Source organism: Centruroides sculpturatus, unplaced genomic scaffold (assembly GCF_000671375.1).
Source record: "Centruroides sculpturatus isolate CEXI.00-Female unplaced genomic scaffold, Cexi_2.0 scaffold170, whole genome shotgun sequence".
NCBI lineage: Eukaryota > Metazoa > Arthropoda > Arachnida > Scorpiones > Buthidae > Centruroides > Centruroides sculpturatus.
Genome location: NW_019384413.1, coordinates 331,578 through 359,513, shown reverse-complemented (window position 1 = coordinate 359,513; position 27,936 = coordinate 331,578). Strand labels below are relative to the sequence as shown.

Below are 27,936 nucleotides of genomic sequence, written 5' to 3'. Positions count from 1 at the left end.
AACGTAACGACGATCAAGATTTCTTTAAAAATAAAGAATTACTTATATAAATTTTAGTTTAAAAATATATATTTTTTTTACATTACGAAAGAATTTTTATAGAGAAAATCGTATACAGCTTTTAAAATCAAAACATTTTTGCTTATATAATTCCTTATTATTTTTTTTTTATTATATTTTATAATAATATACATAAACTGCATTATATGCACAAAAGCAAAAATATTCAGCTGCAAGAGCTTACATTTATCCACTTTACGATATTTTCTTTTATAATATTTTAAAAATAATAAAAGAATTTGTAAAAATTTAAACAGTTTTAACGGATGATAATTATTTGAATTTTTTACAACAATTTAATTTAATTCCATATTAATAAAATTAAAAGAAACAATATATTACTTTAATTTGTTATATAAAATGATTATTTGTATTTATTTAGAATTTTATTTTATGCAAGTTTATAAAATATATTAAAAAATTTTATTCATTTATATAATAAAAATCTATAATATGGCTGCTCATATTATGATGTGTTTTTTCTCATATTAGAATAAAGTATTTTCAAGTTCTCTCTGCTTATTAACCGTGGTGGAGAAATAAAATAAAATAAACAAATTAGAATAGTATATACGTTTTGAGAAGTTATAAAGGACAAATAATTTTGACAGGGTTTTTTTTTTCCTTCCTCGTATTATTATAATAAATATAGTCGATTTAATTTTCGAGTAATGTCTGCCAACAACTGCATCGAAAATTTTACGCCTGTAAATCATACTTCCCTGCAATGCGCGCGTGAAATTAGGAGAAGCGCGATAGGCTTTATCCTCCGCTCGTAATAGCTTCGTGGTAACGCTATCACGTGACCGTATTTTATAAACTTTTTAAAGGAAGGAGACGTTGTCGGCAATTGTTCACTCGCTCCGACGAAATTTCTGGAAATTTACTGGTAATTCCTCTAACGGAAACACTCCGGATAAATGGAATTTATAGAAAATGGAGATTCGTTTAGACGCAACTCCACTAAAGGAAATATAGTTTTTAGCCTTTGTTTCTCTTATTTTTTTCGTCTCTATCAAAGTTCTGTTTAACTGGTAAATGGAGTTATTGTTAATTTTCGACACGTCGACGTCACATACACGTTTATTCACAACGGTAGAAATACAAACAGACACAGTAATAGACAGGAGAAGTTTGTTATAGAATCGTATCTTACTCTAGAAAGTTCTCCTGTCATCAAAAGACAGGATTATACAAGACAACGACTTATTTTAAAGCAAGAATAACATTTAAAAGGCGAAATTCAACAATTATATTTACAAGAAAATGAGGAAAGTTTTAGGAAAAGGCAACGTGAGTTGGAACAATAAAATAAAAAGTAGTCGACCCGCGTATTGTAATAAACTCTTTTAATATTCTTTTTTATGATAGATTCCCTATAATGCAGCTACTAAGAATGGTACTTGACGAAACCGAAATTGTATAGGGCCTAGTAAAGAACAGCTTACTTTGTTTATGTACAGGATATAAGCCTTATATCGAGTCCGATTTTTGTGATGTTTCTGTAAATATGAAACAGAAAGGATGAGTAAGAGTAAAGCCTAAAGTGAATTATTTTCTCTACGGCTTTCTTTTATTGCTATATTATATTATATTTCTCATAGATTTTTACCATTAAATTAACAATTAAACCTGATTTTAATTAGAATATTATATTAGATTTCGTTTTAAAAACTCAAGTGGATAGTAACGCGTAAGATTTTAAGGGAAATTCGAGATCTTAATTCTTACTATAATACGCACCCTATTAAAAAAAATGTATCTTCGGGCTCTTCTATCATAATACGCCTTCCGAAGCTTATCAAAACTACACCTTAAGGCTATCCTATTGTAGTTGGCATCGTAAAATCCTATAAAAAGTATACAGCTTGTATACTATAACAAGAATTTCGAGTATAACTAGTAATTAACGTGGCGATATCCGTAAACGTAACGACGATACTCATTACAATAACCTTAAACTAATATTATCATCCTTAAGATCGTACGTAACGATGTAAAGTACCGTAACTCCTTTAGACATAAAACATAATTAGGAAACGTACTTAATTAGATTTAAAAATGGAATTTGGAGAATAATAATAATTAATTTTTAATGATATTTTTCGCAACGCGCACTAAATAAAAGGAGGAAAGAAAAATAAAATAGAAGATCGGACGATTTTCTGTGACGCCAGCTTATACAGAGTTGTTACTTTGTGACGCGATTTACATATAAATGTTTTCATAAATTAAACATTATAAGTGTAAATATAAAACAGAAACATATTTGCATTAATATTGTTTTTAAAAATTTATCGGACTCATTAATTTCGCTAGAATAATTGCTTTTTAAGAAACGTAAACGTACGCTTTGCCATAAAGTAAACAAGTTGCAATTGTGCGGATTTTAATACAAAAGATTCGGGCGAATGTCTTCAAATCTCTTATTTTGTGCGGTTTAAATAATATAAATAATTTATTTTTAATTTAAATAATTTTTTAAAATATTTTTCTCCGCAAATTCCTTTTTTTTTCTTCCTATATACGGCCCCATATTTATATTATCACACTCGATCCTATTCATCCATTCCCCGAGGTGTATTCACTCGGTTAAGAGAGAGAGAGAGGGGGGAGAAAAAAAGCATAGGAGCACGCAATCGCGTTAAAATTGTATTTTTCTATTTTTCGAATGAGCGTTGTGAAGTATTAAAAGGAGAAAAATTAATCCGAAGCGTATTTTGCAGCGCAATTCTAACCACGTGACCCTGACATGCTACAGAAGTGGAATGCCCTTCAGATTGTCCTTGTTACCAAGGTAACGGATATGCTACACGTGCGATTCTTAATTCCACTCGGGCTGAATGGCTTTAGTAGAATTCGTTTGTTAGAAAGGAGAGAGAGAAAGAGAAAGGGGGGAGTAATAATAAACCCGGCGCTAAAAAAAAATGAGATTAGAAAAGGTCTTTTATGTTTGTGCAGTGGGAAAGTCGGTTATTAAAATCATTTACGAATGACTTACGATTAAGCTAAAGGTGAAGTGGCTCGGAATTATCCTGGAAGATGGCGACTGAGGTGTGTTACCCGCGTGACGTCGCGACTCAAACTGAGAAAGGCAAGATCGGTCGGCTGCTAGATAATTCGTATTGATTACGAGATCACGCCTATCGGAAATTCGTCTGCTGTCGCAAGTAACGCGGTTCGGTGTGCTTCTTACGCGTTGGTGTGTTTGGAGTGGTCGGGTGGCCCGTGACAGTGCCACGACACGTCGAGGGGCTAGTCGCGCTCGAGCGTTAGGCGCTGTTGTGTTGGAAATGGAATGTAAAAATAGAGCGGAGAGTTGTGTCGAGCGTCGAGGACAAAGGTAACAGCAGACGAACAAAAACGCCCTGTGACGCACACTGATCATGCTCGGTAGCGCCTGCCACGTGCGCACATGTCAGTGCGCAGTCCCTACTGTGTCAACATGGCGGCTAGGTACGGGTTCTGCCACAGATTGTCCACTCCCAGCCTCTAACTACGCCCAAAAATCCAATCACCGATCGTTAAAATCCATCTACGGTAAAGCAAGGAGTGTCAGAGAACCGTTCGATGCATTTTGATTGCCATTAAAACGCGCAAATCATGGAAAACATGGGTGAGCTGGGAGACCAACAAATCAGCGAGCCAGGCAGTGTCAGCGAGCCAGTGGTGGTGGAGAACGTAGAGCCAGTCGACAGTGTGGAGAGTGTAGAGACGGTAGAACCAGCAGACTTACTTCCAACGCACGATTTGGACACAGACATAGAACGTTCGGACAGTGCGGGGGAAGACGTCAACGTGTCATCTACCATGATAGATACCACCGACTTCAGATCCTTAACGGAGCCGAGCTATCAAAGCTTGAACGGAAGGATGTCTCCTGGGTTTACGACAGCGAGTAGTTATGCTACGTTGACGCCACTTCAACCTTTGCCTCCCATATCTACCATGTCGGACAAATTCAGTCATTATGGGCATCATGGAAGTAACGTGAGTGGAAGTTTTACTCTGATGCAGAATACGCCTCTGGGCATGGGTATGAATAGTTATCAGTATGACAAACTTGGTAGCATGACCGGTATGAATATGAGTCCTACACTGGGTGCTACACATCATTCGGCTATGATGAGTAGCAACGGTTTGGGAAGTCAACAGACTGGGATACCATCGCCTCCTTATTCACAAAATGGACTTCACTCACCTGAAAAAAGTATGTCTCCTAATGGTTACGACTCCTACGCACACCGTGATCTTTCCAGGGGGCTTGGTTCACCGCAGAGTCCTACTGTTACCTTGCACACCCCCACTTCGATGATGCCGACACTCAACGGTTTGAATGCACCCCATACTCCACCTTCGAGTCATCTTCAGGCACCCGGTTCACCTCCCGCACCTCACGAAATTAAGCCGGCGACCACCCTTCACGCATCTATGCCAAGTCTCTCTCTTACCGCCCCCACACCCAGTCCAGCAGGGGTTCCACTAACTCAACCAAGTGCTCCTGTTCAAGCATCGGTTCCAAATCCTATCGCTACGTCGACTACTTCTATCGTCACCGCTACTAACAATAACAACGCTAATAGTAGCAAGAGCGTTTCTCCCGCTTCCAGTTCCAAAAGCAGCACAGCTGATGACGTCGAAGAGATCAACACCAAAGAACTGGCACAGCGGATTAGCGCCGAACTTAAACGTTATAGCATTCCACAAGCTATTTTTGCTCAGAGAGTCCTTTGTAGGTCGCAAGGTACCTTGTCTGATTTGTTAAGGAATCCAAAACCATGGAGCAAGCTGAAGTCTGGACGAGAAACATTCCGGAGAATGTACAAGTGGCTGGAAGAACCAGAATTTCAACGGATGTCTGCTCTCAGATTGGCAGGTGGGTGATCCAACCACGTGGAAATGTTGATTTTTTGATTTATTGATTTCCTGCTAAAATAAACCTAGAAAAAAATAAATATATATAATATACATAATTAATTTTAATACTACAATGTGCAATAACCTTTAAAACTATATTTATTCATCTATCCTCGTAAATAAACAAACGGAATGCTTAATTTCAAACATCTCGAAGTGCGCTTCCCTGCATGAGCTCTGATCTCGCAGGAAAAGTCTCATTTACAGGGGCAGAAGCTCTTTCTATTAGTCATCCACTTCAAAACTTATTTTTTTTTATTTTTTTTTTTAACTAATTTATTCATTTTATCTATTTAAACAGATTAATATATATTATATTTTAAAATATAAATATTATTCACAATCCTGATTTTATTGGTTAAAATTGAAAGTTGATAGTGAATTTCATTTTATTCGGACATTTCGAAAATATCCTGCTGGCATTACTAATGATTTCGCTATTGTGATTGGATACGAGAATACAAGTGTAGTAAAAATCTTGTTACAGTTGTGAATGATTCTTTCTCGTTGGTTAACCTCGCCGGTCTCTATCGAGATGAGAAAAACCGACTTCGGTTCCTTTCCTATCGTTTTTGTAAATCGTCGGAGAACGGAATGTGATCCGGAGCGGATAAATAATCATTTTTTTTTTTAATTCAATTTTCCACGATAGTTTTTGTCTCCGCAGACAGGTGGCAGCACCGATCGAAGGTAAAAATCTGTGCTACATAAATGACCATTGTCGCAATAAGCACCAGCGAATAAAAATTGCGTATACAGCCTATCTAAGCAGTAATAAATTGAACTAAATCACTTTGGGCTGTAATCTGAGATGCCTCCTGATCAAGGCGAGTCAAGCATTATGCTACTCCTCTATTCCCCTCTCTCTCTCTCTCCCTCTGTTCAGCCCTAAGGCTTGTACAACCTCTCAGGACGTAGTTGAAAGCTGAGGGGAGGCTGTGCTAACTCGGGCTTTCTTGTCACCCAGACAGGTAAATATATGACTTACTCCTCCTGCACTGATGATTACAAACGTTATCCCGATTCGTAAAGGCACATCTGTCCGATTTCCAAGTTCTGAGAAGCTCTGATGGCTTTACATCTATTCACAGAAGGACAGAACAGTTTTTGGATCTAAACGACAGTCCCTAGGGATGGCTTTTGTTCACACCAACTCTGCAGCAAAGCGTCATCCTCTTCTGTTAGCTGCAAACTCAAAGCTTTACCTATCTCCAAATAAATAACGTTCCAAATTAATTATACTCGCAATCTCTTTTCTTCCACGCTTGATTTCTATAATTCGTAACAAAATACGCTCCGAAAATCATCCCGGATATACGTAGAATTATCGTTATAAAATTAATTAAATCTATACTTATTTTTTTTCCTATGCTAGTAATATTAAAATAGCCTACAATTCTCCTAGAATAGTTCGTGGATATTTTTAAGCTATGATTTTCCAGCATTCTTATTCGGGATTATTTTTATTTTATGATAGTCATTCTCGACTATTCTTCTTCTTCTTCTTCTTTTTTTTTACTTTTATTCTAATGGGAGTCATTTTCGAGGGATCCCTTCTCTAGAAAGAGTCATTTTTTCCAGCATTCTTTCTCCAGAGTCATTTTAGTGGTAGAATTATTTTTATATTCTTACACCACAGTGATAAATCATCTACTCCTTTGTTATAATTATATTCGAATATTCTGTGATGATCTGGATACAGAAATAAACGTTTAATATCATTAACATTTAGGAATATTTACACATAATCCTTTATATATATATATGTGTGTATTTTTTTTTACGTTCCCCCCCTTCTCTTAGAGTATTTACAGTTAGGAAACTTTCAGCTAGGTAAAGATATATCCCAAGGGTTACGACTCCTACGCACACCGTGATCTTTCCAGGGGGCTTGGTTCACTTCCGAAGCTTATCAAAACTACACCTTAAGGCTATCCTATTGTAGTTGGCATCGTAAAATCCTATAAAAAGTATACAGCTTGTATACTATAACAAGAATTTCGAGTATAACTAGTAATTAACGTGGCGATATCCGTAAACGTAACGACGATACTCATTACAATAACCTTAAACTAATATTATCATCCTTAAGATCGTACGTAACGATGTAAAGTACCGTAACTCCTTTAGACATAAAACATAATTAGGAAACGTACTTAATTAGATTTAAAAATGGAATTTGGAGAATAATAATAATTAATTTTTAATGATATTTTTCGCAACGCGCACTAAATAAAAGGAGGAAAGAAAAATAAAATAGAAGATCGGACGATTTTCTGTGACGCCAGCTTATACAGAGTTGTTACTTTGTGACGCGATTTACATATAAATGTTTTCATAAATTAAACATTATAAGTGTAAATATAAAACAGAAACATATTTGCATTAATATTGTTTTTAAAAATTTATCGGACTCATTAATTTCGCTAGAATAATTGCTTTTTAAGAAACGTAAACGTACGCTTTGCCATAAAGTAAACAAGTTGCAATTGTGCGGATTTTAATACAAAAGATTCGGGCGAATGTCTTCAAATCTCTTATTTTGTGCGGTTTAAATAATATAAATAATTTATTTTTAATTTAAATAATTTTTTAAAATATTTTTCTCCGCAAATTCCTTTTTTTTTCTTCCTATATACGGCCCCATATTTATATTATCACACTCGATCCTATTCATCCATTCCCCGAGGTGTATTCACTCGGTTAAGAGAGAGAGAGGGGGGGGAGAAAAAAAGCATAGGAGCACGCAATCGCGTTAAAATTGTATTTTTCTATTTTTCGAATGAGCGTTGTGAAGTATTAAAAGGAGAAAAATTAATCCGAAGCGTATTTTGCAGCGCAATTCTAACCACGTGACCCTGACATGCTACAGAAGTGGAATGCCCTTCAGATTGTCCTTGTTACCAAGGTAACGGATATGCTACACGTGCGATTCTTAATTCCACTCGGGCTGAATGGCTTTAGTAGAATTCGTTTGTTAGAAAGGAGAGAGAGAAAGAGAAAGGGGGGAGTAATAATAAACCCGGCGCTAAAAAAAAAATGAGATTAGAAAAGGTCTTTTATGTTTGTGCAGTGGGAAAGTCGGTTATTAAAATCATTTACGAATGACTTACGATTAAGCTAAAGGTGAAGTGGCTCGGAATTATCCTGGAAGATGGCGACTGAGGTGTGTTACCCGCGTGACGTCGCGACTCAAACTGAGAAAGGCAAGATCGGTCGGCTGCTAGATAATTCGTATTGATTACGAGATCACGCCTATCGGAAATTCGTCTGCTGTCGCAAGTAACGCGGTTCGGTGTGCTTCTTACGCGTTGGTGTGTTTGGAGTGGTCGGGTGGCCCGTGACAGTGCCACGACACGTCGAGGGGCTAGTCGCGCTCGAGCGTTAGGCGCTGTTGTGTTGGAAATGGAATGTAAAAATAGAGCGGAGAGTTGTGTCGAGCGTCGAGGACAAAGGTAACAGCAGACGAACAAAAACGCCCTGTGACGCACACTGATCATGCTCGGTAGCGCCTGCCACGTGCGCACATGTCAGTGCGCAGTCCCTACTGTGTCAACATGGCGGCTAGGTACGGGTTCTGCCACAGATTGTCCACTCCCAGCCTCTAACTACGCCCAAAAATCCAATCACCGATCGTTAAAATCCATCTACGGTAANGAATTTTGTTTTCTTCTTGGTTACCTTAATACTTCTATATATTTTAAAAATATATTTATATATATAAGTAAAAATAAATAAATAAATAAAATGATTGTTTTTAATATGAATATCATTAAATAATTATAAAATATTTTCATTTTATTCCGGCTCTTGTTTTCCTTAGAGTTATTAAAGGGCTTTAGGGAAAAAATTCTTAGATATGGTTTGCCTTAAGGATGTTACCCACATTACTTTTATATATTGAAGTTTTATAAAATTGACCATTATTAAAATGACAAAGCTATGTTATTATTAAAAACTTACAAAATAATTCATTCTCTTCGCAATTAGTCTCTCTCTCTCTCTCTCCCTCTTTTAGTAATGTTAAAAAAGTACATATAAAAGACTAATCGATTTAATAAAGAAAAAGTAGGGGGGATAAAAGGGAAACTGTTTAAAAATCTGGGGAAGAAAACCAATTCTTTAATCAATGTCATCCGTTTGGTTAGATTTCATTTCGTTACAATAAAATTTCAACAAATCAAACTTTGAATACGAGAAAAAATAACTTAACAAAAAAACAATTTTCTATACAAGCGTAAGTAGATGCAATGTTCTGCTTTTTGTGTTTTTTTTTTTTTCTTTTCCTCTTTCCTTCTTTCTTCTTTGGTGTCAGTCAGGAAAGGCAAGTTTTCAAACTAAATCAGACGTGTCTATCCGAGAGGAAGCATTTTACACAGTTTTAATGCAGGGAAAATATCAGAAAAAGTAACACACATATACTGTATACAAAAGAAAAATTTTTAAAACGTTTGACGTTTTTTTTTCTTATTTTTTTAAAGCAACAGCAAAAAGATGCTGAATAACAGAAAACTGTTGTAAAACGCCTTGACTGGAAACAGTTAAAAATTCAAAGTTACATTTTTGGGAAGTGTTAATAAAAATTTTGATTATTTTCTGTAATTTTGTGTGTATTAATTCTATTCTCATTATATAGATGTGGTATGTATGCGTATGTGTGTGTGTGTGTTTATTATATATTATATATAATAAAAATAACAGAAAAAAAAAGACATCATCTTTGGTATATTTACCCAACTAATGTGAGTAAACGTGTCATTGTCAAATTGGGAGGAATCCAATTTCTTCATAGTCGATCGTCAGGAAAACGTGCATTTTTAGAAGAAAACTGTTCGGATTTCTCCACAGAAATCTCCTCTTTTTTTTCTCCTCTTTCCTCCTGCGAAAGGAAATAATATAAAAATCAGTTTTAATTTTTTATATCAACGTGATACAAATAACAACAGAAAAATTTCTTTACATTGATAACTTAAGTGGATTGAATTCGTTTAAACGGGAGAAACAAGTAAATATCGGAAAAGAAATACGATTTATTATTATTATTATTATTATTAAAAATATATTTTTATATCATTAATTTTTACTATTAAAATAAAAAGAAAAATATATATAGTTTATAATAAGATAAATTTAGAAGACGTAATTTTTGTTCTTTTTATGAATTTTTATTTTTAAATTATTTTCGAATTTAATCTGATTTTTAAAAGTAGTGTGTGTGTAAGTGTTTACTTTTTTTCTTCTTTGCCACTCTTCCTCTTTTAAATAAACTATGATTTTTATTCAAAGAGAAGGAGGAATCGCGAAACTAAATCCATTAAAAACAGAAGTTACAATTAATGTGACGACATGTGCCAGTTTATAGGTAGAGTTTACGACTCTGTGTAAAAGATTAATTAAGCCACTAGTTCCAGATTAATGAAAAGGAATATGTAGACTTGCCGGAACTTATTGTTGTCTGTAGTTTAGCCTCTAGCACTGGCATGGTGAATAGAACCCATCCCAACAATGAGTAGTAGGCAGATGACGCTATCCACCGACATACGACTATTTATTCGTTGACAGTTGGAAGTGAAGATGCTACTGAAACTTTTTAATGGCATCCGAAAAGGTTTAGAAAACTTTAAGTTATATAAATATAAATAAAACCGCGTTCCAATTTAGTTAAAGATCCTGGAAATTCAAACAACCGTACACTTAATCATTATTAAACCAAATGAAGTTGCATTGTGTATTCTCGCTTGTTTGCCTTTGTAATAGGAGTCAAGAATGTGCAAAATGCAATTCCATTTTAGTGTAGCGGTATGAAAATGTTTCTTGTAAAAGACCAGTCTAAATATATATCAACGTGTCAAAAATTTGTACACGATTTAGTTTTGTGCACTCTCACTTCAACCAGACATACACACGAAAGAAAAAAATAAAATAAAATCAGATAAAACTTCAAAGTTATCTTCTATAAAAGCTCAATTCATCAAACCATAAATTAATAAAAACAAAATTAAAAGGTTTTAGATCACCCTTTTCGGCTATTATAATATAATTTCTATACTTCAAAGTAATAAATATAATATAATTATAATTACATTTTCAAAGTTATGTTCAGTAAAAGATCAATTTATAAATTAATAAAAATTAAATTAAAATGTTTTAGACGACGTCCTCTCCGGTTATAATAATATAAGTTCTATTACTTTGCATTATGTAAAAAAAAAAGAAGGGAAAGCAATTCGAATCAAAGGCAATTCTCATTACTTTAACTAAAGAAAGAAATAAGAACGATAGCATTATTGGTTATTTACTCTCGATAATCCAAAAAATCTACTAGTAGTAAATAGGCTTCAAAAAGAAATATGAAAAATAAAATAACTTTGACATATAATGCTACTATCGTCGAATGGCGTTGCTTTCTTTGAAGAGATTAATGGTAATGTAGTATAAAAGGGAAATGACATGACTCTGTTTGAATTTAGAAGGATGACTGTAAATAATACTTCTGAATATTATAAAGAAATATACTCCGCTGATGGAATATCGTCCGACATCATATTTCGCTTCTACCATAATAGATGTATGCTATAATGGATTAATTGCGTTCTATGTACCGCATTTGTATATATATATATATATATATATATAAAGAATTCGTGTGGTTCTACTTTAAAAATATCGTTCCATGAATTTAAGTAAAGTTGTATTTCTTATCGGATGTTATACCTCTAATCATTTCCTTTGTGGTGTGTGTACGGAAAGGGGGGAAGTTAAATATGGCTGCGAATACGATTTCTTCGTTTCTAATCATACCGAAAATGCTCTATTAAAAAGAATATATAAAGAAATAAACAATGAATTTGTGATGAAGACGATGTATTCTGGCGTCTAGAAAATTGAATCGGGTGCACCGAGGCATTTACAGATGCCATCTTTAAAATCTGATAAGTTATCATTGAGCAGATTGGATGTAAGCTCGAATTTAATATTTTAATCGCCGTTATGTGCGCTTAATTGGAAAAGTATCACGTGATTGCTAAGTAAGCATTATCGATATTTTAATTGCCACGATTTATGTGTTAATTTAATATGTATAAAGCGAATTAAATGTTTAAGTGGCTTGTTAATGTTTAAAATTGAAAGTAAAGTGTTGCTTTACTTTATCTCGACAAAACCGGGTCAGTTATTTTCCTATCTTCTTTGAATATTTAACTCCGGGCCTAACAATTCTAAATATTTAAAATGAGTTTATTTAGAAATTTTATTAAGCGTAGATTTTTCCACTATATTACATTCTCTTCCCTATCAAACGGTCGGATGGTTTCCTGAGAAATTCTTATCAGAACTTATAAAAAAAAATAATAAAAATAATAATAATTTTGAAATTTAATTAAACACCCGCCACATAGAACGTCGTCCTAAATGACTAGAGAAAGAGGAAGTTGGAAATCTACATCACATATTCCTTAACCTTGCACACTCCTCCCCTTAATATCTTCACCATCCTGTTCAATTTACGACATCAATCTATCATTTATAATCCTCAGTTATTACAATCACAACAAACATCTATATACACCTGCTGCAATCATATTAAACTAATCTTTATATTAGTCCCTAATGATGCATAAAAGTAACAAGCGAATAGGGGGGAAGAAGGTAAGAGTCTAAGCAAAGTGAGATGACAATATATGTTGGGGTGAGAAGAGTTGGGGGGAAGGAAAACCAATGAAAAGAAAGGTCTATTTAACGAAATGAGGAGAGGTGGGCGAGGGTGTAGTAAGGATATAAATGGAGTTGAGGGCGTGTCCTTTAACATTCTGTCTAGACTAGCGAACAAGTAGGACGGATGACGTAACAATAGAGTCACAAGCAGCCTTTCTTTGTCAAGATCTTCACAAATGTCATGAAGTCACATTGGTTAAGATTTATCTTCGGGAATAAAAATAAACCCGTAAAGAATCGTTTGTTAATTAATCTTTATTTCTTAAACCAATTTATACTCGTTACTAATATCAATTAATTGTCGAATTATAAACGAATACAATCAGCAAAACTTCACCCCTCCCTCCCTCCCTCCCCCGTCTTCCAGCTTTTACCTTTATTAAATTATCTTCACGAAATTCCCTAATTGAAAATAAACACCACAACCGTAAAAAAAAAACAACAAAAAGGAAAAGGGGAGGGAAAAAGAAAAAAAAGACAGAAATGCGAATCATTCTACAAATTTTTCCTTAATTATAATTAATTTTTCTCTCTTCCGAAAAGAAAAAAAAAATAATATAATAATAATAATAATAACAACAACAACAATAATAAAATAATGATAATTTTTAAAGATAATCATTAAATGATCTTAACAAATATTTTTTTATACGTCATTAACTGTTGTAAAATTATGTTATTTGATTATTATTATTGTTATTTTTATTATAATTATTATTAGGAATTTAATTAATGCATAAATGTTTGTAAAAATATAATTTAATTTGAAAAAAAAAGAAAGGGGAAAAAATTCTGGTGTAGGCTATTATTTAAAAAAAAAATAAGGGGGAAAAATAGGGAAAAAGTTTCATTTAAGAAAAAGCATACATTCTCCTGATTTTTTATTATTGTTATTATTATTATTATACTTTTTTTTGTTTTTTTTCCTATTTGTTTTTTTTTAGAAAATACAAACTTCAAATAAAAGTGATCATTATCTAAATGTACAGAAAGAGCCATTGTTAGATCAAATATATAAATCTGAGTCATGCCTTTATTTATATTTCTTCCTGAATGTTTATAAGTATATATATATATATATGTTACAGAGGAAAAAAATAATAATAATAGTATAAAGAAAATATATACGTTAATAAATTTTAAACTTAATAAATTAATTTAGATTTTATTAATGTATACCTATAACAGGTTAAGTATAATTATACTTAGTTTATTAAAGGTATAATAAATTTTTAATTAAATATATTTGATGTAGATTGCTTGAAGAGATTTGTTAGTCGTTAGTCGAAACAATTGTTCGGTGTTATCTATTAATTATCGTTTTCTAATTGTGTTTTATTGTTACTGATCTTATCGGATTTTCGAGTGTTTTGTAATTCTATTTTTTCTTTTTTTTTACGTGTTTCAAATAAATAAATAATAATTCTAGAATATTCATTGTTTTCGAATGCTTGTTTCTGGTGTATGTATAATGAGATTTTCTATATATATATGTGCTTTATGTATAAAGATTACATACGCTGGATTTAATTTGGGAAAACAATGTAAGTATCTCCTTAATATACGTTTCAACATTGTTTTTTTCAATGTTTGTTTCAAGCGTATAGAAAACTGAGATCACTTTCTACTTACATGTTTCATGTGTAATGATTTAAGACGTGTTTTTCCGAATGTTTGGCTCACCAGTCAGTTGTATAAGTTATAATGTTTACACGTGAAACATACATCAATGAAACCATACATTGTTTTCTTGAGTACAGTAAGTGTTTTATGTGTAAATATTAAAACATTGTTTTCTAACATTTGCTTCGGTTGTATGGGTAATGGGCATTATTTTCTAAGTATGTGTTTCGTGTTTAGAGATTAAATGCATTTGTTTCAAGTATATAAGTCTACACGAAACATGTTTCACGTGTAAATATCAAAGACATCCGTTATTTAAATGTCTGTTTCTAGTGTAAAACTAGAAAATAATATACAATTTCCTATGGAAAAAACTCGAAACAAACACAACGAACAATTTTCTATCGTATTATTTATTGTTAAATAAGTATAATATAATGGGATTTAATTATAATTGACATTATTTTCTATTAATAAAGACGGTTTTGCAAGTATGTGTTTTAGATAAATGAATATGTAAACCATAAGTTAAATTAGAAAATAACATAAAGCAACTTAACTATGTTACATTAAATTAGATAAAAGATATTAATATAACTAGCGTTTGGTTAGAGGAGAAACATTAATATGACTAAAATCATGTTAAGTAAAGTGCATTAAATTATCTCTAAGGTAAAGGTAAACTATCTTAAAATTAAATTTTTCTTACAAGTATTTTGCTTTCATAAATTTTACCAATATTTTATTATTTTTTTTTATATTATTTCGTAGTTTCATCTTAAGATTATTTATTTAAAAAATAAATAAAGTGTTTGGTAAAGTGTTTAATATTTAAATTGTAATTAATCGAGTGATTTAATAAACAGATTTCAGAGCTTTTAAAAGGGTTTATCCAAACGAATTTTTACATTTAAATTTATTCCCAGTAAGGTAACTTTTTTAGAGCATGGTTTTCAACGTTTTCAACGTTTACACGCGTTATATATATATATATAAAGGAGTTTTAGAGATTGGAAAGGTCGTGGAAAGTTGTTCAGATGGTTTTCAATGTTTATTCTCATGCCTAAAATTCTATGGTGAGAAGAGAAAAATAAATTTTTCCACCATTCCAAAGATTTGGAGTGTGTTAAAGTGTACGCTTCGATATATTCTACTAAGTTTATCGACAGTCGAGCTGTGTGTTACTTAGATATTATCTACTGTTAACGTTTGAATTACGTTTTCTAATTTAAAATATTAAATTTATCTCGTAATTTAAAGTATTTATAAATTATAGGTAATAATATTAAAGAGTATTGAGGGGGTGCAATTTTTAATCATATTTTAATTTAAAAATCAAGTGATTTCCGGTCCGAATCGAAAGCTCACGTGTAGAATTGGTGTCTCTCGTATTCATTAATTTCGAAATTAATAATTTTATTTAATTAAAAATAATAATTATTATGTAGAGGTTAAATATTTAGTTGAAGATAGAAGATTGGAGGAGTGTCAAGAATACGTTTCAATACATTCTTTATGAATATTGTGTTTAATTAGCTTCTTGATAACAAGTCATTAAACTGTCTCCAGTTTCTGATGATTTTTTCGAATAATTTTCATATAAAATTGCGCGTATACGTGTTATATTTAATAACCTAAACGTTTATTCGATATAAAATAAAAAAATAATTTAAGAAAATGAAACAAAATAAGCTCTCTACTCGAACAATTGGAGGAGGATTTTCCCCCATTATTGTTTCACGTAAATATATAAATATAAAACTGGCAATATTGTTGCTGGCTTTCCCTAATAATTGCTACCTTTACCCCTTTGTAAGATTTTAGATTGGTTCGGGAGATATTAAGGGGGTAGGACCTTTATCTCCCGAACCAACGGTCCGATTTTCCTGAAAACTTCTAGAAGCATTTCTCCCTAAAACTCAAATCTCCCTGCAAAATTTCAGAAATTTTCGACAAAAGGCACAGGAGTTATTAAGCTTCAAAGGGGTGAAAAAAATCCTGCCCCAAACAAAATCATCCATACATACAGGAAGAAAAAAACCCTAAACTTTTTTTTTTGCATTTCTCGACGTTTCAAGGTCCCCCGAGTCAAAAAATTTAAAAATTTTGGGGGTCATTTCTGACCCATCTCTCTGTTATATACTATATAACAGCCGGAAAAGTAATATTTGATTATAAATTATATATATATTTAATAATATAGATAAGTTTTTTTAGAATAGTGTATTATAAATTAGAATATTTAAACGAAAAAAAGTAATAAAGTTTTCGCGTTTAAAAAACTTATCACGATATATATTTTTTTAATAATTTAAGTTTGAAAATTATGCATTTATAAGTAACATTTAATCACCTAAACATTAGAATAAAGTTTTTGTAGAGGGGGGAAAACAAGAAAACATAAGTTAAACTGTTCTTATTTCTTTAAATTATACGATCGAAAATCTGTTAGACGAGCATCTGCTACATGTTTAAATATATAATGAATTGCTTTCTTAATCAAAGCAATTCGACCATGTTCAATATTGCTGTTTTCCTTTTTTTCCCTACAGGATAGGGAAAAAGGAGATATTCGTTTTCCCTAAAAGATATGTTTCATATATTGGAGAAAAAGATATATTCTTTTCCCCCTATTCTCTAGGGGAAAAAAGAAATATTTTCCCTATAGGGGAAAAAGAAACATTTTTCCTGTAAGACAGGGAAAAAAGGAATAATTTCCGTATGGGGTAGGGAAAAGGGAATATTTTCCCTATAGGGTGGGGAAAAAGAAACCTTTTCCCTGTAAGACAGAGGAAAAAAGGAATAATTTCCGTATTGGGTAGGGAAAAGGGAATATTTTCCCTAAACGATGGGGAAAAATATTCAATTTTTCCCGGATATAGCCTATGTTATAAGGTTACTACATACAGGAAGAATCTGAATCTTTCTCTTATTTTATTTGATCTATTTTTTGGAAAATAATATGAAGAGAACTGTGGAAGGTAGTTTATTCTCTTTATTGCAGTAATTGCCAACGATTCCTTTCAGATACATTAAATTATATACGATTCGATAAGAATAAATATCGCTAGAGGAAAGTGCGTAAGGCTTTATATGTAACAATAAACGTTCCGTGCAGAAGTTGAAAACATCTGTAATGGGTTTGCAGCGAGTTTCGGGTCAAAATGATATCTGATGAATTTAACATCATATCTGATAATCGTTTAACATAATATTTCAATTTAAATTGCAAATGCAAAAGTAGTTTTAAAAATGAATAGCTAAACTATTCTCATTTTGTAAATATGCAGGAGGGAAAAAGAAGTAAAGAAGCGGAGGGGGAAAAAAAATATATATATATCTAGAATAAATTTTCTATATCTTTATAATGAAATTAAAAAGATTTTCCTATACTTTCTTGATGGTTTGATGGGTTGACGAACGTTTTAATTATTATTAATCGCGTGTACTGTCGTTGTCATGTGCTATCTGTTAATGGGAGAATGAGTAGGGGTGGATTCAGTCTTGTTATGTCCCTACGCTGTGTGTCTAGTGGAGTGAGGATCTAAGCTGTAGTTTGTTTTGCTCGTGTGCAAATCCGGCTTGAGTTAAAGTCATTACATTCGAGTTGATAACGTTACTTTTGGGATCTAAAAAATATCTAGAGTACATTTTCTGTATCTTTTAATGAAATTAGGAAAAATTTTCTATATTTTCTTGACGGTTTGATGATTTGACGATCGTTTTAATTATCATTAATCGTGTGCGCTGTCTTCGTCGTGTGCTTTCTGTTAAACGGGAGAGTGAGTAAAATCAGAGCAGGATTCAGCTTTGTTGTGGCTCTATGCTACACATAAGAGGGCCTTCATCTTCACACAAATGATAATAATTGAGGCCCTACGCTGTAGTTTGTTTAGTTTACGTGTAAATCCGGCTCTGATTATGCATCGAATTCATATCGAAGCGTTACTTCGTACGATATAAGAATAATATTTTTTATATCTATTACGAGATTAAAGACTTTTCTGTACATTTGATACTTTGACGAACGTTTCAATTATCATTAATCGTGTATAATGTCGTTGTCATGTGCATTCTGTTAAACGGGAGAATGAGTAGAATGTGCATCAAATTCCAATTGATAAGGTGATATTGTTTAAATTTATCATTAACCTCGCTTATAAAAAAGGATATTCCTAACAATTGCGCTTGTTTGTTATTATTTTTTTTTTTTCGTTTCTCCTTTTACAAAGTAGGACGTATAACTTAAAATATATTAAAGTGTATATTGCATGTAACGTGATCTATTGCAAAATTTAAAAAATATATATATATATAAATAAGGAGGGGAGAAAAAGCATTAATAGAATCCCCATGGTAAACTTTAAAAACACGAACGTTCTAATTTCCCAAATGGAAAGCGGGTCGACTTTTTAATTTTGAAATCTTGATACGGAATATGTTTATAAAGTAGCGTGTAAAATTACGTTTGTATCATCGTAACCTATTTAAAATTCGATAATTTGTTAAATTTTTTAAGCGTTTTTTTATATATATATATATTTTTTGGTGCTTAGAAATGTAGACTTTGCATGCGATCGATAAGAGAGTATCGAGTGACGAACAGGTGTCTCTAAAGGTATCAATGTATATATTCATTATTATTTTTTAAAATAAATTTATATAGATTTTTAGGGAATCGGATTAAAGTTAGACTGTTCCAATCGTTGGACATTGCCTTATCTGTTCTGGAACTGGCCGTGGCAATTGCACTTTACTCAATTGTCAACTGTCTCATCGCCATTAGTAAGGTGATGTACAATGTTTCTCACTTCTGTAAACTGATAGTGTAGAGCCCGGACACTACTCAATCACACTGATGTCATGATCAAAACCTGTTATACATACATATATATATATAGGCTATATCCTGGAGAACTAAATATAAATCTAAGATATTTGATGTTTTTTTATTATTATTATTTTATTTTTGTTTTTCCTTTATAAATAAGAGAAAAATGTATTGTTCTATAATTAAATTTTAAGTCGATTNAGATGCGGTTGAATTCAAAATTTTCCTATTTAACAGAAGAAAATACCTAAAAAATCGGATACGTTCAGTGACGTTGAAAAACACTAGAATGTCGAGCATTCGAAAAGGCTAAAAAAAAAAAATGTCATTTTATTATTTATTAAACTTAAGTTATATTTATTTGATAAATATTAAACACTTTGCAGAATATTCTAAATTATTTTTAAAAATTAACTTTTTAATACCTTATTAACATTTAATACAGCGTGTAAGTGTCCCGTACCTGGCTGTACTGTACGCTCACGCATTTCGCTGCGTATTATACGCCAATCTAGCGTTTAAATTCATAAATCATGAATATATGAATGTTTTAATAGTTGATATTTATGTTAATAAGAAAACGTTCGTTTCATTTGGAACGTTGTTTTAAATGTTTCAACGATTTCAGAGCTTTTTTTTTTTCTTCTTCTTCTCTCTCCCCCTTTTTTAAATTGTTGTTAAGAAACGTAAGTTACGTTTTTTGAATAAAAATGTTTATTTTAATAATTTACTACACACGTGTGTTGTTAAAAAATATTCCGTGACACGTATTATTATGCCTGGAAGGAAAAATGTGATTTTAGTTCAAATGATTTTTCCCCCTCAACATCAGATGGCGCTTGTAGCAAAATTAAGGTTTTTTACTACTAAACAGGGGAAAAAAATAAAAAAATATTTTATTTTTCAGTAAACAATAATAAATTATTCATTAAATTTTCTTCGCGAGTAAAATAAATTTTCGCGAAAAATATAAACAGCGTAACGAACGTAACGACGTTATTAAAGTAACAAGGGAATTAAACACGGTTAACAATACTTAAACTACAGCATAACAATACAAAATAAGTGTTTAAAATCGTTAACTAATTAATTAATTTTATAATGAAACGAAGAAATATAATGTATAAAGTGTAGGATTTATATACATATATATATATAGGCTATATCCTGGAGAACTAAATATAAATCTAAGATATTTGATGTTTTTTTATTATTATTATTTTATTTTTGTTTTTCCTTTATAAATAAGAGAAAAATGTATTGTTCTATAATTAAATTTTAAGTCGATTTAAAATAGGGCTTATAGCAATTTACAATAATTCTGTCAACGTGATAATTTAATAAGTTTGTTTCTTCTTCTCTACAGTTAAAAATCATAAGAAAAATCATTGTCTAATGCTTCCAGATAAGCGAATGGCGTGCTAACAACGTGGAACAAACAAGTTATTATAAGCGAAATAAGTACATAATTGCTTATTCTGCCATTATCGAATGTTTCTTAAGGATTACGATCCACTAAATTACCTTACGATCTTTTTAAGAAACATAAGTCATACGTAAAATTTCAAGTACATATGTATATATATATACACGTATTCGACCTTTTAAGTAAAAATTAAAATTATGATATTCGCTACTACAATTATCTCTCTTAAACATACTTTCGAAAGTAATGCTATTAATTATGTTGTGGAATTTTTATTTATTTATTTTTTTTTACAATTATGCTTTCTTTAATTAAGTTCTAAATTGTTGCTAATTCTAAATTTGCATACTTAGAGTAAGTTTAGAGCATGGTTGAGGTACAGACTATCATTCATATACTTAAATCCTTTATCCTGGGAACTCTAAAGATGCAAGTATTAGGTCTACATCATTTTGGTGATGAACAGTCCCTGCATGTTCTGAACAGATGAAAGGATCCCAGGCATCCTGTATTCGTGTCTATTGTTACACGTCAGAGAACCAATGCTTTTATATATATAAACGTGTTTTTTTGTCTTGCATAAGACTACATACTGATTACAACTTAGTGTTTACACAATATGATATATTTTACAGTATACTTTTGATAATTTTATAGTTAAATCTATCTAATTTAATGAATAAAATCGACTCATTTATTTTAGTTGTACTGTTGCCTGTTAATACCGAAAACTATACAATTTTCGTGTGAAGATAGAATATATAAACATAATTAGATACGAAGATTGTTTATGTTACTTGTATATTAAAACCATAGCAGCAAAAACTGCCACAATATATATATGGATAGGTAAATTGTGTAAAAATCTGTTACTGTTTTGCTTAGTTATTAACAAATTATGGCTGATTTTGTCGGTAACTAACAAGCCGCTACAATTTTTCTACACCTTTGTGAATAAAATAATTGCATGCATGTTAAAGTCCCACAGCGAACTCTTCCACAATTTTCTTAGTTACAACAAAACTCTTGTCGATTTTTGTTGATAACTAACAATCTACTACAATATTCCTGTATATTTACGAGTGGAAAAATTGTATTTGCATTAAATCTAAGGCAGTAAAATCTGTCTGTAGTGTTTAAGAAAAAAAAAAAAAGAAGTGTAGAAAATGCTGCTGTTAGTCACTAAAATTAAGTAACCCTGTCACAATACGTGGATGGCAAATTGAATTTACATTAAAACAGCGATAAAAATCCAAACAATTTCCAAAATTAGTTAGATTTTGTTACTAGCCAACAACCTTCCATAATTGTTTCCCCCCCCTAACTCGTTAGTGGGTTAAAGAGAATTGTTGCAGATTGTGGCATATATATTATTAATAATAGCTTAAGTTTTAAAACAAATATATTAACAATTTTGAGTAGGATTTAATAAATTATTAATTGAGATTCGTATGCAATCATAGAGTAGTGGCTTGCGTAACTGGTTGGTAATGATGGCAGAAAAATCAAAACAAAAGAAGTCACCCCGATCACTGTCTGTTGCAACCGCTACTACTCTTTCCCTTGCTACCGGACAATGACGTCACGTTGCCACAGATCTAGACGTAGACTCTTCCATTAGTCTGTAGTGGGGATGGAAACTAGCACGAGCACAATTTTCTATTTGCCGTTAGCGGTTTGTTCGCTTCCTTATTTTTTTTATTTATTTTTTTTTCTTCCTACGGCGAGTGCGTTTGCTTTATATGTTTACTCTACGAAATATATGTCGTTCGGTATCTAAATATTCATAGTTGCATTGTTCGCATTGTAAAATGCTACACCTTCCTCGCTTTATATATTCCTAAATTGTTGTATTGGATAAAATAATAATAAAAATTCATTTTTTGATTAATTATCCTTTTGATATTTTCTTTGATTTTATTAAATTTTCCTGAGATAATTTGTGTATAATTAAATAAGTGTTCTTTGGTTACTTCGATACACTTTTCCCTCCCCTTTTTTAAGAATTTTATTTCGAATATATATATATATATATATACGTATCTTTTATTGATTAATAATAATTGCATTTAACTAATATGGTGTCGTTTTATCGTAGAGGAAGAAGGAGAAAAAAATCCTATTAATTGATGTGTTTATTAATAAAAATTCTATGATTACTTATTAATATTTTCTTAAAATCATCTTTAAACATTTGTAAAAACTTGTAAGAAGAGTTTCTATTGGTAAAAGTAATCAATGTAACACAATGTTTCTTCTTCCACACTACCTTCGGGCCTATTCTTTCTTGTGGAAATATATTTATTAATCAAGTTTAATGGTTCTTAGCGCTTTTAATCATCATTAAATTATTTTTAAAGAAACTTGCCTTTTTATTATATTATAATTTTTTGATTAAGAAAAAAAAAGCGCTTAATTTTCTTCAATTTTTCATATCTTAATTAATATTATATTTTATTTTATTATTATTTTTATTATTATATAAATAATTATTTAGTATTATAATAAGTAATTTGCTATTTGGAATTTATTTTCCAATATAAATAGGAGGAAATTATATGAGAAATTTATCATATTTTCTTAAAGAGAGATAGTCTTTGGTCCATTATCATTTTAAGGATCACAGGATCATTAATGATGTTTAAGTACAGTTTAATGTGTTTTTAAGTAAATTATTCTTTATCCTTCCTCTATTTGTATCTGTAATATCTATTATTTTCTATAAGAAAGTATTTATTTTCTGTTATAAAATCCTACTTAATTACTGTTAATTGTTCCTTAAAGTTTATATACTATTTCTTCTTCTACCTTTAACAGAAAAATCATCGGTAATTATTTATTTTCCACGTATAAATCGTGTGCAAATCAAATAAATTAAGAGGAATTTTATATGTTATCCTTCCTCTATTTGTATCTGTAATATCTATTATTTTCTATAAGAAAGTATTTATTTTCTGTTATAAAATCCTACTTAATTACNTATTAAAATATACACAATATTCTAATTATTCGGTTGGAAATTTTCTAAAGAAGTTATTATTATATTTACATAAATGTTATACTGTGTATACTGTGCATTTGCAGCTTATTTTTTTTTTTTTCGCACGTGTGTGTAAAATATATTCGTGATTTCGTTGTGTATACGATGTGTGACGTGTATATACGATAAGTGTGCACGCTTAAGTAGTTCCATACGCATTTTACGATATTTGCACAGCTAAAGAATGCACATGTATAGTGAAGAGAACTTATAGACTGTGTTTATTATACATGTAAAAGTTAACAGTTAAAAAAAAAGAGAGAGAGAGAGATAACTAAAGACTAAATATTTACTTGTAAAATTAAATAAGTAAAATTTAAAATAAAAGGGGGGTGGGGGAAATGAGAATTATAAAATTTTTAAATTTAAATTTTATTGTAAACACAGCTTTTACTTTTATAACAAACTTTGTAAGCGTGTTATGTGTGTGTGTGTGTGTGTGTGGTGGAGAGAGATAGAAATGGAGAATGTCACTGTGTAAATCCAAGGCTGTAGTTGCTATATCCCAGAGGACACTTTAATAATTTCCTAGAAGCTTCCCCGAATTTGGGAGGGATATTTTGTACCTAGCAACTTCAATTTTATTACCCGAATTTAATGGTCTTAAAAGAAAAATAATTTTTGTCATATATTAAATACTTAAAAGGATAGGTTTTTTTTTTACCCGAGGAATATATCCAATTTTGGTAGATAATCTTTCATCAGTTAACGAAAGAGATTTGTGCTAGAGGGGCCACTTCAACCACCACCTGTACTGTGCCACGCAAGCCACTAACTGTGGGAGGTGCCAGTGTGTACTCGTTGCCATAGCGACCAGCAAACATCACGTGATAACAGTAGTCAGCAGCTTGCAACGAGTGAGGGGTACCTTCTATACAATTTTGTACTGTACCTCTAGAAAGAAGCATTTGAATCTTTTGCCAAAATGAAACCGTAGAAAAACCGATATTAAAATTTCACTCGAATCAATCTCTGTCACGTTTGGGATTAAAAAGAAATTAAAACCCAAAATATCATTGAAATATATATACATATACAGTATATTCTTAAATAAATAGATATAGATATAAATATATACATTAATATATGAGTAGAGGTGAGTAAAAATTATTTAAAACTTTGCCACGCTGCGATCTCTGATAGGAAAGGTTCCATTTGCAGGTGACAACAGCGCTTCTTCTTGTGGGGAAGGGGGGGGAATGTTTTCAGCCGTGCAATTCCTCCTAATGCATTTGTAGAGACGTAGTATTTTGATATTAAAAGGCAGATAACAAAAATTACACGGTGAAATTGGCTACTTGGATGCGTTATTAAATATCATATTTCTTGTATGATCAAAGAAAATCAAATTAACACATAAATTTGGGGAAATATTATTATTATTTTTTCCCCCGTATTATTACTATTATTAGATTGAAAAGTTGGAAAGTGCCACATTATAAGAAACTTTCACCAGAATAAATAAAAGTAGTAAAAGAGTTAAAACTATAATTTCCAACACCGAAAAATATGTTAGATAAATAATAAATTTTGATTTTTTCTAGATATATATATATATATTAATATACCCCTTGTATGGTTAATAAGCAAGTGTATGAGTCATTGGTTGAGTGACTACCTGACTCATTAAATTTCTACGAATGATATCATTTTCACTAATAATTTTATAAATAAATTAAAGAATTATATGAGTTGTTCTATTTATAATGCTATAAATTTAAATTTTATAGAGGTATCATTAACAGGGGGTGGTTTTGTTATTTTTTTATTGTTATAAATACTGTTTAAAATGTCGAAATAATTACTGAAGCGAAAGTGAGTAATGTAAAGTAATAAAAGTTTTAAAACAAACATCACAAAATCAATGAAATGACAAATATTTACAAAATGACTTCACTTACACTAGAGTATTAGTTATTTCCAAAAATTGTCATTTACTTGAATTTCTTCCCCTTTTTATTTTTTCTTTTCTTTCTTCCCCCTTTTATATTTTTTCTTTTCTTCTTTATTCTGAAATCATAAATATAATAATAAGTAAGTAAAAAGGGAAAAAAAATTGAGTTTTTACCTTCATTTACATTTATTATTTATAGAATGTAATGTAAATTTAAAATGATTAAAAAAAGAAAGTAAATTATTGAGGATTAACTTTTTTCCTACTGGAATTATTATAAATTCGATAGGTTGTTTGGCATGAATAACTTAAATTTGTTTAAATTTTTCTTCTTTTTTTACTATATTAAAAGAGATTATATAGAAAATAATAGATTCAATGGCGTGAGAACTGGACTCAATTTATGTTTTTTTTTTTTTTTTTCTTATGTTCAATGCTAGAAATTGAAGGTTGTCTATTAAGTAGTCTGGTATTATGTAGTTTAGACGTGGAAGATTTTCTATTACAGTAAGAAAATGTACAGCATCGAAGGATAAGAAGGAAAAATATTCAATAATACGAGGTCCATTTGGTGTAGGACAGAAGTAAAATGTTCAGTATCACGGAATATTAACGAGTTGTTCAATAGAGTGAGTGTATGTGTGTGTGGGGGAGGGTTTAAAAATCGAAAATAATGTTTATATGTTTGTAAAAAAAAAAAAAAAATAAAGTTGTTTATCGTGTAAATAAAATATATTTAGAAGCTAATTTTGAAAATTATTATTATAGTAAGGGAGTAAAAATATTTATTATTATTAGAATATAAGTGTTCAATATATCGTGAGGTGTAGAAGATATATCCGTTGGCTCTAACGTTTACGTTATTTACGTTATTTGGAAATTGGATATGTAATAAATAAAATATAGATTAAGAAATTATATGTGTAAGATGGAAAATATGTTTGTATGATAGAAAATATATCGGTGTTAAAGATATAGGTTTGTACGTAATTATGTTACGTTTGTAGTAAGGAATTCGGGGATGGTAAAGATGATTTTTATGTAAGAGAGAGAGAGAGATAACAAGGAACTAAGAATGAGAAAGTAATACTTGATGTAACAAATGTGTTCAAAATTAAATAGCCTAATTCAAAAAATATTACTAGTGAACACGTGTTTTCATGTGGTTTATTTAGTTTTGAGGAGGATCTGAACAATTAAACACGTATTCACAGTAATATAGAACACGTTTCTTAACTTTATACGTGTTCAACATTAATACTTTTTGAACTATTTGGTATTGAACACATACATTAAGAAATTATTTTTAAAAATAATGATATCAGTCTTCAAATTATTCAATTCTATCAGGTGATACAAGATTATGTGTTTCAATAATAAATTCGAAATATAGAAGAATAAAATTAGCAACAATGAATTTATTATAATATATTATTAGAGCCTGTATATAGAAATATATATATATATATATATTAAAGCCGGTAAAACTCTAGTATAGAAGGGTGCAAAAGTAGACGTATAGTTATTATACAGTATATAAAAAAACAGAAGACACTTATTTTTATGAATAAATTAAATCACGAATACGAAATAATAAAAGATAACGAACACGAAACAACATTAACAACTGTATAACTACTTCTACACCCAGTGGCACTTTATACCTTCTTGGGGCCTAGACGAATTTGAATTAAGTGAAGGCCCTAGGCAATTTTCCTTATAATAACACTCCACTGTATGCAACCCCCTATATTTTAAGCAATTCTACTTTGAGATCCAGATGCGGTTGAATTCAAAATTTTCCTATTTAACAGAAGAAAATACCTAAAAAATCGGATACGTTCAGTGACGTTGAAAAACACTAGAATGTCGAGCATTCGAAAAGACTAAAAAAAAAAAATGTCATTTTATTATTTATTAAACTTAAGTTATATTTATTTGATAAATATTAAACACTTTGCAGAATATTCTAAATTATTTTTAAAAAAAAATAATGTCAAATTTAGGAAAACAACAACAGGTCTTATGACACGTATTATTATGCCTGGAAGGAAAAATGTGATTTTAGTTCAAATGATTTTTCCCCCTCAACATCAGATGGCGCTTGTAGCAAAATTAAGGTTTTTTACTACTAAACAGGGGAAAAAAATAAAAAAATATTTTATTTTTCAGTAAACAATAATAAATTATTCATTAAATTTTCTTCGCGAGTAAAATAAATTTTCGCGAAAAATATAAACAGCGTAACGAACGTAACGACGTTATTAAAGTAACAAGGGAATTAAACACGGTTAACAATACTTAAACTACAGCATAACAATACAAAATAAGTGTTTAAAATCGTTAACTAATTAATTAATTTTATAATGAAACGAAGAAATATAATGTATAAAGTGTAGGATTTATATACATATATATATATATATATATAT

General features: G+C 30.7%; 1 protein-coding gene and 2 long non-coding RNA genes across 5 annotated transcripts in view; 1 reads left to right on the top strand and 2 right to left on the bottom strand.

Annotated features, from left to right (window-relative positions):
- Positions 1 to 4,371, bottom strand: part of LOC111619085 — a 12,216-nt gene extending 7,845 nt beyond the window's left edge. The window contains exon 1 of the long non-coding RNA XR_002755687.1: positions 4,262 to 4,371. This is a non-coding gene — a long non-coding RNA (uncharacterized LOC111619085). The remainder of the gene's footprint in view (positions 1 to 4,261) is intronic.
- The window catches only part of LOC111619080 (hepatocyte nuclear factor 6-like), a 77,010-nt gene continuing 51,248 nt past the window's right edge, over positions 2,175 to 27,936 (top strand). The window contains exon 1 of one of the 2 annotated variants that reach the window (XM_023360733.1): positions 2,175 to 4,936. In XM_023360733.1, the coding sequence (XP_023216501.1) occupies positions 3,664 to 4,936 (1,273 nt within the window). In that variant the 5' untranslated portion in view covers positions 2,175 to 3,663. The remainder of the gene's footprint in view (positions 4,937 to 27,936) is intronic. The other variant, XM_023360732.1, reaches the window with a different exon arrangement.
- Positions 4,863 to 25,587, bottom strand: LOC111619084. Of its 2 annotated transcripts, none has more exons than XR_002755686.1 (3): positions 25,549 to 25,587; positions 9,711 to 9,856; positions 4,863 to 5,000 (listed from the first exon to the last, which is right to left on the bottom strand). It is a non-coding gene; the product is annotated as an uncharacterized LOC111619084 (long non-coding RNA). The 2 variants fall into 2 exon arrangements; XR_002755685.1 differs by having other exon boundaries at positions 25,512 to 25,581.